This window comes from Ranitomeya variabilis, chromosome 5 (genome assembly GCF_051348905.1).
Source record: "Ranitomeya variabilis isolate aRanVar5 chromosome 5, aRanVar5.hap1, whole genome shotgun sequence".
Taxonomy (NCBI): domain Eukaryota; kingdom Metazoa; phylum Chordata; class Amphibia; order Anura; family Dendrobatidae; genus Ranitomeya; species Ranitomeya variabilis.
Genome location: NC_135236.1, coordinates 135,471,731 through 135,485,559, shown reverse-complemented (window position 1 = coordinate 135,485,559; position 13,829 = coordinate 135,471,731). Strand labels below are relative to the sequence as shown.

Sequence of the window (13,829 nt, the reverse complement as noted above, 5' to 3'; positions counted from 1 at the left end):
ATGCATGTTTGTAGCCTCTGGCCTGTGGCTCCCTCATAGTTGTCATCATCAGAGTATCCCATAGATTGTTAGGATTTGTTTTATATAATTTTGTATAATAAAGATTATTGTGCTTTATTTCTCCCGTTTATGCAATTTTTTCTATGTAGGGGTTTGTTTACAGTTTTGCATGGGATTTACTACAGGGTGATCTCCTGTATGGGCACAAGTGCTGAATTGTGGGCACATTGTGTATTGTTTTTCAGTATCGGTTCTTATGTAGAAAGTGTAGAAAGCTTGGAGTTTTGAGTACAGGACTTTCCAGAGCTGTGTCTGCATGGAGCGGAGGTAAAGCACGCACCCTTTAATCATATTTGCGGACAAGTATTTGTTTCTAATTGGGGAATTATGAGAAAATTGGTCAAAATTCAATACATTCTTTCTTGGCTTACCCTGAAGAGTGCCTTTACGAGCCATTTGGACTGTCATTTCATTGTAGCCTGATGGACCTCCCATGGTTAGAATACAAAGGCTGGATGAATCTCTGGCCCACACTTGAGCTGCTCAATTATTCCCCGGCTTTCCCCTATATGCATAGTAATTTTGATAATAGATATTTGCAAGGAATTTCTTTACATAATTTTGCTTAATTAGTCTAAGGTCATTGGAGGAGAACTTTGTTTGCCGGTGCCAAAAAGACCATATCAAAATATAATTTTGAGTAACAGTGGTAGAGAGACACAGCTCCTGTATACTTCATCCCACCCCCAGCCCAGATGTCATTATTCCTGCAGTGTACGGAGACATGAATGCGAGTCCTGAAGTTAATCTGTCGCAGATTACATTACATTCTCCATCACAATAGGAAACGTGAACACATCTGTGTGCGGACATAATGCAACCATGTGATCAGGATTGAGAGGACCCACATGGTTCCCGAACGCTGCCAGATGTCCAGCCATATTCTGCCTGCGAGTAAATGGGATAGCCCCATTTATAAGCATTGGGGCCCCTCTAAGTGGAAGATGTTTTGCTTGTTAATTTTCATGGGGGCTCTCTGTCTCTGCAGGAAATCCCAGCCACAGCTTTCCAGAAATGTTTGGTGCCAGCCAAGGAATGGTCATCCATGGGAAGTGTTCCAGTGGCACCTGCTATGGTATACAAGATCCCATTCTGCTGATCAGTCTGCATATTTGTGAGGCTGAGAAACTGCACTGGTGACCTCATACTTGTTGCTGAAAACAATTCAGAAGTCCTTATAATGTTCATGGTCAAGTTGTCAGGGAAAGTTTCGCCCAAAAATTAGTTATTTGCTGCTGCTTATTTTCTTAGATGCCAAGGATGTGATTGCACTTCTTCCTTAATCTTGTTTGTATGCTAATTTAGGTTGATGTGTTGTTGGCATGGGCAGACAGCAGACTACAAAGAAAATCACTAAAAACCATTAGTATACTATTATTTATACTTACTCATATGTCATGTTGTAAATTGAACCAATGCTGTAATTCCAAGTAAAAGGTAAATTAAAATAACATAAATATGGTATTTATAAAACCTGGCCTATAGGTGTAAAAAAAAAAAAAAAGCTAATTGATGTAACCAATGCAATTACACTTAATTTTGAGATTAGCAATCTGGATAATTTCTAAATATGATCTTGTACAGCTGTAGGTAAAGTACAGTCAAACCCTGCCAGGGAGACGCAACTCTTCTGCCTCCAATCATCAGGACAATTACACAATTGACTGACAAGTGATCTATTAGGCCACAGCTGCTTCCACTAATATGTTATATACACCTCCAGTTCCAGCACATGGGGGAAAAAAAAAAAATATATATATGTGTATGTATGTACGTACGTACGTACACAGTAGCAAATGGAACTATTGGCTGCCACCATGAACTGTTTATACAGGCTGATTGGACACCCATTACAGATAGCGTATGGCTTCAGGAGCACGGTTTACAGAACAAGAGGAACGGAGCTATTAAATTTTACATAATTAATCCAGAAAGGTAGTGTTTATAAAACAAAATATACAAAGGTATTACAAAATGGGAACAAAACAATACAGTATATACAATCACATTTAATAAAAAAGTTAACAAAAGAAATGTAAGAAACCTGTGTCACAGAAATGGCTCAGAGGGTAGCACTCCTTTTTATGAAAATAGACTTAACCACAACAAGCTGTGTCTTCCATGACGGACAAATAACAAAATCCCAAACTCTGATTGGTGAGCTCATATGGGAAGTTTGTCTTTGGATGTGCTAGGTCCCCAACTTTTAGGATATCTTTACCACTGGAAGTCCCAGACTGGCGATATTGTCATATTTCCAATCACTAGTGATGAGCGAGTATACTCGATGCTCGGCTTTTCCCGAGCACGCTCGGGTGGTCTCCGAGTATTTGTGAGTGCTCGGAGATTTAGTTTTTGTTGACGCAGCTGCATGATTTACGGCTGCTAGCCTGCCTGAGTACATGTGGAGGTTGCTAGGGATTCCTCACATGTATTCAAGCTGTCTGGCAGCTGTAAATCATGCTGCTGAGGCAACGAAAACTAAATCTCCTAGCACTAACAAATACTCGGAGATCACCCGAGCAACGAGTATACTCGCTCATCACTACCAATCACGATTTTACCTTTTTATAAAGATGAAACATGGCTTGGATAGCATCATCCATCTTACCAATATTAAATTGAAGGCATTCGGATGGCCTTATGGTGATGTGAAATAATGCATTATGTTTGTCACTTCACCACGACGCCGAAAATATATTTCCCAGAAATATTGGATTGATGCAAACTGCAATATTCATCATGGACCACTGGCTCTAGAATGTCTGAAATAATTTCTTTGACAAGAGGAAGCTCTTGCCTCTGAAATTGTTCTTCTCTGCCTCTGAGTATACGAATTCTAGACTAGGTGGCTGGCTCTCAGCTGATCTCTGCTGTGATTACCTGTTCATGACAGGAGGCCCTAGTTCAATGGAGATTGAAGTGTCTGCACTTTCCCACTTCCCCAGTTATAACTAATCTCATATGTTCCATGTGAGGGTGTTATATTTCCTCTCTGGAGATGTCTTTATGGATTTTACTATTTTTCTCTACAATAATCCCTATTGAAAACAATGGACTTTCTATTATTTAGAAAGGTATCTTTTGTTTGCTTTATCTTCTTTTAATCAAACTTTTATGATAGTGCATATAAACAGGTAACAATAATATCTTGATGATATCTATGGGAAGTACTGGTTCTCCAGTATAGCGTCCTAATTCGTCTACGTTACCTCAAGGGTGTGACACTAAACCGGTCAGTTCCAGCTCTACACTGATGAGGGGCAAGCACCCCCGAAACAGTCCCTCTGTAGATGAGTCATTTTCATCCTGGGTATTCCTCTCTGGTCATATTGCAAGGCTTGTCATAGGGTCAGAGATTAACTTATTTGCTGGATGGTATTTGCAAGAGTTTATTTCGTCAAATGAGTGCTAATTTTTTTTTTTTAAATTCGTTTATTAGTTCAGTATAAACAAACAATGCACACATTTGTAATATCATCAATTATACCGTGAAATACAAATAATTGTAAAACAACATCATATCAGAAGTTACAAAGATAATGAGATGTGCATGGTAAATCATTAGTTCCTTATAAGAAAAATACCTATCATACAACTTAACAACTTTAACCACTAACAGTAAGTCGCCAAAAGAAAATAGATTTAAATCCTGCTCTATGAGCAATGTCCCCAAAAAACCACGAGCCCATCCTCCTATATAGATGTCTAGTCAGTGCAGACTATAGAGTATGACAAGAGGAGTTCCATCTGCCCCATATCTTCTCGAATTTACCTGGACATCCTCTATTTTGATACATTGTTTTTTTCATATGGGATAATTGAATTCACCAGATCGATCCAAACTCTAAGGGTCGGGGGGAGCCACCCATCCATCTTAACGCCAATACCTTCCTTGCCAAAAAGAGCGTCTCTCGGAGAAAGATCCCAGTATAATGATCCCAGGTCTCCGTGTCCCACACCCCGAACAAACAGGTCAACGGTTCAAGCGGGACAGGGATCGACAATAACGATGTTAATAATGTCGTCACCTCTCTCCAATAATGAAGAACTATAGGGCACCTCCAAATCATATGAACAAAATCAGCATCGGGCACATGACAACGCAAACAATCTGACGAATGTAAGCGGCCCATTTTAAAGAGTCGCGTCGGGGTTAAATAGGCCTGATATATGATATATAACTGGGTCATTCTATTATTGATTGAAGGGGACACTTTAGTTGAAGATTCAAGAATATCCTCCCATTCCTCTCCCAGTACATCTGGAAGGAGTTCCTCCCATTTCCCCTTGACAGAGTTGATGACCGACCCATCTCCCATGGATAGTAGATATGTATATATAGAGGATATAAGTCCTTGAGGACCCTGCGATTTGAGGATACCTATTAAAGGCAAAGAAGAGATCGCCCGATCCGTACCTACACTTCGTATGTGCGACCGAAAAGCTGATCTTAGTTGTAAATACCTGAAGAACTGAGACCTAGGGATGTTGTAATTATTTCGTAGTTGTTCAAAGGATACAAAAACCCCCTGGATATGTACATCACTCACCGAGATAACACCATGGGAGACCCAGAAATCAGTGGATGGGTGATTTAGTAATTCAGGTATATAACCATTGTTCCACAGTGGCATCTCGGCTATGACATCCGTAAATTTAATAATTCTTTTTATTTGTCTCCATATCAATCTCGCCAGCCGGAGCATAGGTAACAGACGACAAGTACCAACTTTCTCCATCTCTAAAAATCCCAGTGGGCAATCAATCCGGGCAGAATGAATTAAATGACTCTCAGAATTAGGCAGGGAACTATCAGGCATCCACCTGCTTATCGCCTTAGCCTGTCCGGCAAGGTAGTACAAATAGAGGTCTGGTAAAGCCGCCCCACCCCCCTTTTTTGGTCTCTGCAAAATAGATAGTTTGAGTTTGGGTCTGGCCTTTTTCCATATAAAGGATGTGATTAAGGAGTTTAATTTTGCGAAAAATGACTTGGGAATTGGTACAGCACTATGTTGAAAGCAATAATTGAGTTTGGGAAGCAGTATCATCTTAATTAAATTAATGCGGCCTGCGACAGAAAGGGGGAGTTTACTCCAGGTTATAAATTTAGACTTGACCAAATCCAGCAGTGGGTAAATGTTTTGTTGTAGGTCTAACCGACTGTATTGAGACATATGAATACCCAGATATTTGAAGTTGGAAACCACAGGTAGCGACGTAGGAATCCCGAGACAGGGAGCCGAAGTATGAGATAGAGGCATCAGGGCAGATTTATCCCAATTTATATATAGGCCGGAAAATTTGCTAAATTTATCTATGGTTGCTATCACTTGTGGTAGAGTTTCTTCTATTTTATCTATAAATATTATCATATCATCAGCATATAGGCCAATGGTATCCGTACGATCTGCAATATTTATTCCTTTAATATCCGTGGAAGATCTTATGCGTATTGCTAAAGCCTCTATCGCAAGGGCGAAGAGAGCTGGGGATAGAGGGCATCCCTGGCGGGTTCCCCTGTGTAATGCAAAAGATTCAGAGATGGAATTATTTACAATGACACGTGCCCTGGGATTCCTATACAGTGTGTCAATCCCCCTAATAAATTTATCTCCAAAACCATATTTCTGTAGACACGCGGACAGGAATGGCCACTCGAGAGAGTCAAATGAAATGAGTGCTAATTTACATCCATAATATCTTGGATATATCTGAAAGTTCTGGGATTTTGCTGACCAAATGTGGCAGTTCATTTGCAATGTACACTATTATTAGTTCTGTGAAAAATGTTGACTCTTAAGGAGCACATGCTATTATTTTTTCATTTTTCGTAGTGAGTCAGCGACAGCAATTCATCACCACTGGGAGTTACCAGTGACCTTTCCTTCTGTTACTGGTTTTCTTGTATTTGCTTTCATTCATCTTCAACCAAGAATGACTAAGTGCTCCTGACACGGCTTCTAGGGAACCTCACACTGCTCAGGACTTTGCCTTTTGGCTGTATTATAAAGGTTTGAGACTAGGAGATGTGACTTGTTCCTGGAAAATGCTCTCAAGTATTTACCAATACAAAATGGGAGGGATAAGGTCTGATCAGAGCAAGATTGTGCAATAGTCTGGTGATATTATTAGGAATCTTTGGATTAAGAACCATCATCGAAGACTGCGACATGACTCCTCCTAAAGTCATAGCTTTCCTGGTGTGTAGTTGATGACGTGTACAGACTCCACAGTGCGGGTCAGAATCTACTGCAGAAAGTGAGAAATTCTACTTTACTGCTCCATAAGTATCTTAAAGAGAACCTGTTACTTTCCATAAAGGCAATTTATTTATTGAAACAAAAAAATTATAATTGTTTTTTTCTTGTTCAATATTCCCTTCTTTTTATTTTTTTGTTATTTATAAATTACCTGGCCTTATGAATGCAGCTGTTTTTCTTTTGTTTCTGCACCTCTTTGTTCCGTTTCTCCGTTAGAGGCTCCATCTTTCCGGTATGTAAATTTACTATGAACACTGTTGAAGGAAATAGCGCAAAAAATAGGATTTTATCTGAGAGATAAATGGTTAATACAAAGGATTGCACTCGCCAAACACAGCTGAGATCAAGCATTGAGAAGATTTGCTGCAGCAGATCCACGGGTCCAAAAAGAACCGGCTATTAGTTATAAGTTTAGGGAATAAAACATGGTCCTGTTCTGCGCTGCTGAATCACTGAAGTCAGATGTATTAATAATTGTGGTTTTTATTCAACGCATTTCAAGAACTCCTTCATCAGGATAAACCACAAGAATGTGAGATTCTTGTGATATTTCCTGATGAAGGAGTTCTGTGAAACTCTGAAACGCTTTTGAATAAAAACCACAATTATTAATACATCTGGACTTCAGTGATTCAGCAGCGCAGAACAGGACCATGTTTTATTCCCTAAACTTATACCTGTATGTAAATTTAGGCTTTCTAGCCAACTGGGCTCAGTCTTCTTCAGAATCACGCCCCTTTGGCTAATAAGACTAGAGTTACATACATGGAATAAGTGGTTATACCTCAGGAACAAAAGCTAAATAGTGCCAGATCCAAGACAACCACAACATTTACACCAGGTAAAAAGTTACAACTTTATGGCAAAGGGCACAGTTTTCTTAAAGCAGGGCTGGACTAATACCGTGAGCCATGTAGCTACTGCACCTAGATATTTGCTTCTACCATCTTTATGTTGATGGACGGTATTTCTTGCCTATTGCCAAATATAAGGGTCTGAAGTGAGCAAATTGGCTCCTAAAAATTATAGTATTAAATTCTTAGTCCTCAAAGTCTTTACTGTGAAGCTTCACCTTGATTAACATTGGCTATGTAGCCTGGATGCCTCAGTCCAGCTTCTTTGTAATACTATATTTCCTCTATTACAGCAGTATTTTTGGATTGCTACCTGTTGACAAAAGTTGTCTTGTATTACCCATGAACCAGTGTCATGTTCTCTTGTCCATATTCGCGTAATTCTGAGCCAGGTATTAGATGTACAGGACTTTTTCACATTAGTTTTCTGCTTAGATTCAAGATCATCTCGAACGTATGATAAGTTTTTATAGGAAGTTGATAATCACACTGCTTCTCCCAGTCATCCCTGGACATCTTATAGTCTCTGTATACCAGGCTTTAGTGATAACGCTCTAATAATAATAATAATAATAACACGATGTATGCATGTGACCGCTGTGATTAATCGCTGGCATGTTCAGTGGATACCACTGTGGTCATTGCTGCGGCCAATGATTACTTACAAAGGCCACATGCTGTGACGAAACGAGAAAATCGGAGAAGGCAGAACAGAGACCAGCGGGGACCAGAACCGCATCTGCACAGGATTGGTCCTCCTCTTCTTGTATATGATGGGACCTGTATGAGGATGCTAGTTGAGGCCTTTCTGTAGACTTCTGTCCTGAGGATCTAGTTATGTCTTTTGCAAATATGAGAAAAGCACTCCTATTACTCCTGGATAGCAGTTCTGAGTGTCTCTACTCTCTCACGAGTCCCTCTTTGCTCTGTGTTTCTCATATTGGAGTTACAAGCTCTGACCTTGAGGCTGCAGAGACGTGAAGTTCTTTGGATGTCCTGTGACTTTCAGGATGAGCTGTTGCTACATTATGTCTTTACTATTGGCAGGCCAGACTGTTGAGAAGATTTATCCCTTTTCTAAGTTTTCTTTTGGAGATTGTCTCTCAGTGTGGTTCATGTGAAACTCTGAGCCACAGAAATTATTTTGTAACACGTTCCAAGCTGCGGTTTGCACAGGTTTTTGTTTTCTGTGTTGGGTACAAAATGGATTGAAGACACAATGAAAGTATTAGATTTTTTTCCTGGCAAAGGTGATAGTTGTTTTTGGACCACCTTTTGCATTGGTCGCGTGGGTGTTGATTAGTTCGGAGTCTCATAGACTTACATTGGCAGAGTGACCGCCACTCCACACAGTGATCTGGAAGTATACACAAGCGATCACGTGGTGCTGGAGTGGACCGGAACACCAATAAAACCAGGAGAAGACGGCGACCAGTGAATATGCTACTACCTCATGACTCTTACACACATGATAGTTATCAAACGAGCAAATAAAAAAGAAATAACTGGAGTAGGGCTTTAAGACTGGGTTGAGACCGCCATATACACTACAATGCACTGTCTTCTGTCTCGATCTTACAGCCCAGTAGGCATATATAAGGCTGAAAGTTCAGATCGGGAGACCTGCATTCACTCTGTGTATATGGACCCTGAAGGGAACATCTGTAGCAGCGCGAGGGCACCTTATGGCTTGTATTATTCTATTTGTAGATCTGCTGCCGGTGTCGGCCTTATGCCGTATGTTACCCCTGCACACTGACTCTTTTCCTGGAATCGTTCCGCTGTTCCTTTACTAGTAACTTGGTTTTACATGCTGTTCTGAGAGGAAATGAATGCTGTTGATTATCATAAGGGCTGTATTCATGGCTTTTCCCATCTGTCTAAAGTGGTTTTCCAAAATTATATATATATATATATATATATATATATATATATATATATATATATATATATATATATATATTTTATTCTTTTTTGTTTGTTTGTTTGTTTTTGCATATCCAGTTTTATAATAAGAAAACTCACTGACCGCTGCTACCACAAGTCTCTTCATACAGACTGCATAGGTGAAGATGACATGACCGCTACAGCATGTAAGCGCTGCAACCAATCACTGGGCTCATCCGTCTTTGCCTGTTTTTAAATCGTCATCACCGCTGAGCTCAGCGATGCAGTACATGCTTTGGTTATGATGTCACCTCTGTGATTAAATCTAATTTTGTTATTTTTAAACTAGTAATTTTTTTTTTTTTTTTTTTAACTAGGACAAGTTGACCATCTAACCTATTGCTACCTTTCCTCTTTTGCAGGACAGCCCCGATATTTGCAGGATTTATGCCGTATTAAAATTCGCTACTGTATTGGACTACAGAACCTCAAGCTACTGGATGAGCTCCCCATTGCCAGGGTTATGAAGGACTACCTAAAACACAAATTTGATGACATCTAAGTGTGTGCACAGAAAAAAAAAACTTTCTGAGTAATGCGAAGTGTCAATATTCCAAATGTGGGTTAGGCTGTTGTCTTGCACAAGTATATCCTATGCAATTTCTGATGTGGGACGGAGTCAGAAGGCAGGTATACAATTTTCTTTTATCATTTCCCAAAATAAAAATTGACCCTTAATAGTTTTAGCACTTTGGGGTCCAGATTTTGAAGTCCATTATTTCAGTTTCACCTGGATAATTACCTTACAAGCTTTTAGTAAACTCTTCTTTAATTTATTTTTTCCCCATTCCTACTTGACACAGAGCAAATTTGGGTACAATGGTACCACTTTATCTCCCCCCTCCCAATCTGGGTTCCCCTTTATTCCTTACTGTTTATACATCTAAGGCAGTAACTTTATTTTAGCTGAATTGTTTAATCACATCATTAATGATGGCGCTAATGAGCGGATACTGACCGACCGGCTGCCTGTACTGTGTATAGACGATGGAAACATAATGCAAAACTTGTTTTATCTTCAGTTGAGCCGACATCTAAGGGTCTGTGGGAATGGTGTTGTCAGCTGACACCGGGATCTATCACCAGATTTTACAATAAAAGCTATATATTGATAAATGTATGTCTTAGGGCGATTTTGCACTGCATTCTTCGCCGCATTCAGTGTTCCCAGTGAGGTGGGGCTTACGCTCAAACCTCCGCAAAACTGGATTCTGGCGTATGCGCCGACTGGACCATTGAGTATAATGATGCAAACAGTGTCACCGTGTCATGCATCATTTTCGGGAGTATACGCCTACTGGAGTCGTACGCCAAGACATTTTCAGTAAACTGAAAATGATGCATGACAGAGCACACGGTGACTCCGTCTTTATCATTAAGATCAATGGCCACCATCTGCGCATACGCCAGAATCACATTTTGCAGGAGGTTCAGACACAAGTCCTCACAGGACCATGGAACGTGGCGAAGATCGCAATGTGAAGGCACCCTTAGATTTGATAAGTCTGTTATACACAGCTTTTCTGACATGGATGTTAAAAGTATGTAATTTTTTTGAATGTTTCCTGCCTGATATTAAAATGAGCATTTTATGAGTCCAGCTCTAACCGGTATCCTAAAATCCTTACTTTAATTTCTAGGTTATACTGCCATTCTACCAGGAAATATCAAAGTATCAAAGTATAGAAACCAACCCCATTAGGTCTAAGCTATCTTCTTAATCTATTTAGTTAGTATTGCCAAACCTGGTAACAGATCCACACTAATGTATACCGGACCCCCACTTTCCACCCTATCCGGCCATTTTTTAGGGCTGCTGGATCCTCTTGTTCATTTCTTTCCTCCATAGATGTATCCTTTATCTTACAGGTGGGAATAACTCAGAATAATTTATCACCTTTTATGATCTAACAGCTTGTAGTTTTCAGAGTTTGCAAAAAAAAAAGAGGAAATGGTTTGAAGGGAATCTTTCAGCTGATTCACGCTGCGTGTACCACAGTCAAAATGAAGCCGACAACAGCTGAATTATATCAGCCGATTGTTTTAGTCTGAAATTCTGTGGGATTTTAGGGAAAGCATAGATGGTCGGGAGCATGCCTCTCAGATGACTAGTCCAATAGACCAGTTACCGGTGGCTTCTCCCTGCACCTCTCCCCTACACTAAACTTACATGTCGGACATAGGACGCCAGGCTGACTAATCAAAAGAAGAGCTGTGGATCCTGGAAGGTAGGAGGCGGTATACCTTGCTCCTATCCTGTGACCACAGATTACTGATGTAGCCACTGTGCACCATCAATAGTCTCTTCCTATATATGTGTGTGTGTGTATAGGAAGAGACCTGTCGGTCTAGGGGACAGGGTCGAAGCTGCCAGGCACCAGCCTCTTAGACTAGTCATCCAAGACGCATGCTGCCCGGGGATCTTTTAAAAAGATATTTAATTGAAAACATACTAAAACATAAACGAGTGCAGTAATGCAGCCAACATCGGATTCAGCTGTCAGGTTCACAATAAATAGCAAGCCAACCAGTGTTGAACTGATAAGTTTCCTTCTGGTCCATCTCCACCCCTGAAATGTTCCCAGCGGTCTCTGTTTACGTCTCTGCAGCGATTATGCACAGTCTTCCACTTGACCTCTGCAGCCAATTTAATTTCTTCCCTCTGGGAAATCTTTGAAGACACCATCAAAGGAAATCTTCATTTTTCTCTTTCTCATAGCATAAAATAGATACAACACGTTGAGTAACTTCATATACCTTTCCTTTACTTGTCTTGTACTGCTTTTGTTTCCTTGATTTTTTTCCTTTTGCCATTCAAGCTAACTTTACTTTTCGGCTGGCTCTGTTGATATCTATGTACTTTAGCATTGAAATACTTGGTTGTAGACCCAAAAACGAAAAACTGATCTGATGGCTGAACCCAGTGTTTCATTATTTATTTACTATTCTGTCAATCTGTTTAGCCATCTTCATGTGTTTCTCAGCATTTTGGTTGTTTGCTACTTTTCAAATATACATGTTTTTGCTTTTGTTCTTTCTGGATTCAGAAACGCACAGAATTACATCTCCATTCACTTTTTTGCGTAATGTGTTTTTGGCCCTGAAACATTATAGTGGGAACAGGACATAACCAGAGACCAGTCCATTGTAGGGTTTCGGGTGATCATTACGGAGAAGTAAGCCCGTGTTTTGCTTATCAGACAGCGTACAGATACGCCTCTGTGTGCACGGACAACTTGCCAAACTCTGAAAGCAGCCATGTGAATAAATGGAGAAGAGGGCATGTGATCACGTAAAAACAATACAATGTAAGGAAAGCAAAGTATTGGTATGGTTTAAAAAAAAAATAGCAGAGTAACCATTTAAGTCCTAAATACCAATGTAGCCAAAGGATTAGCCCCTCCTGTTCCTGTATATCCAGGACCGTCTTTTCAGGAAATCTTTTATTTCTATTACGAAAATAATTCTTTATAAAAAAAAAAAAGTTTTCTAAATGAATGATGCAGCAGATCAAAGCAACTTGGTTATGTCATACTTTTTCTTTTATTTCCATGCTGTGAAATATATATGATTATATATTTTCGTTTAACCCCTTTTAGGCAGCATTATGTTTGCAGTTAAACATACCTTAATTTTTTTGTTTCCCTCTGCTCCGTGACTTTGTTTTCTTTCATGTGTATGGTGCTATGGTGTCTTATTTATATACATAATAAAAGTCACATTTTGAAAAATTGTGGGTTTTGTGTACAGATTTATTTTTTTCTCTGTGGATGTAATACTTAGTGGTAAGTGATTAATAATGGGAGTTCTTGGTTTATACTGGTTAATAGAACACGAAACTGAAATGATCAACTTTTCAGAATTACAATAAAGGGGTTTTATTGGATCAGAATGTTGTTGACTTATTTCAGATAGGTGGGGTCTGATTCCTGGTCCCACCTACCCCCCACCAATCAACTATTTGAAGGGGCTGTTATGCTCTTGTGCCCACTGTGGCCTCTTCATGTTTTACATTCCCCTTTCTACACTTGGTGTTGGTGGTATTTCAACTTTGCCCCATTGGTGTGAATAGAACAATACTCATAGTTGCTGCTGACAGATATGCAGAGGCTTGCGAAAGTATTAACCCCCTTGTCTTTTTACCTATTTTATTACATTACAACGTGTTTAAATATTTTTATAATCTGATTTGTTTGTGGTGCATCAGCACTAAATAGAAAAAAAAATGGCCAGCACATCCAAACTAGTGCGTACAAGTGCCAACCAAAAAATATATAACTACAAGGAAAGATCTAGTTGCACCCTGAATTGGTAAGAATGATAACTTTAGAAAATTGTAACTTCATTACTGCCATAGAAAATGGGGAAATGCTACATTATGTACATATATTATGTATGTAATATTAGAAAAATGAAGCTGCATTATTTCTGTGAAAAATTACAGTAATAAAGAAGGTACTTAGCACATAGATTGGTCAATATGTGTGCTCCTAACAGCCAGCATCAAGGTATCCTTCATTGTTGGGTCCCTGTCTAAATTGTCATATTTAGGGAAGTGAGAAAAATATAGGCAGAGATTAAATTTTTGGGATCACATAACTAAAAATTGGCATGTGCATATGTATTCAGCACTCTTGCAATGAAGGCCCTAAAAAATTCTGGTGCAAGCATTTATCTTCATAAGTCACATACTTAGGGAAAGGAA

General features: G+C 39.5%; 1 protein-coding gene across 2 annotated transcripts in view; it reads left to right on the top strand.

Annotated features, from left to right (window-relative positions):
• Positions 1 to 12,852, top strand: part of ASB7 (ankyrin repeat and SOCS box containing 7) — a 51,578-nt gene extending 38,726 nt beyond the window's left edge. For both annotated transcript variants that reach the window (XM_077263357.1, XM_077263358.1), the window contains exon 6: positions 9,487 to 12,852. In XM_077263357.1, the coding sequence (XP_077119472.1) occupies positions 9,487 to 9,626 (140 nt within the window). In that variant the 3' untranslated portion in view covers positions 9,627 to 12,852. The remainder of the gene's footprint in view (positions 1 to 9,486) is intronic.
• Positions 12,853 to 13,829: the final 977 nt, after the last annotated feature.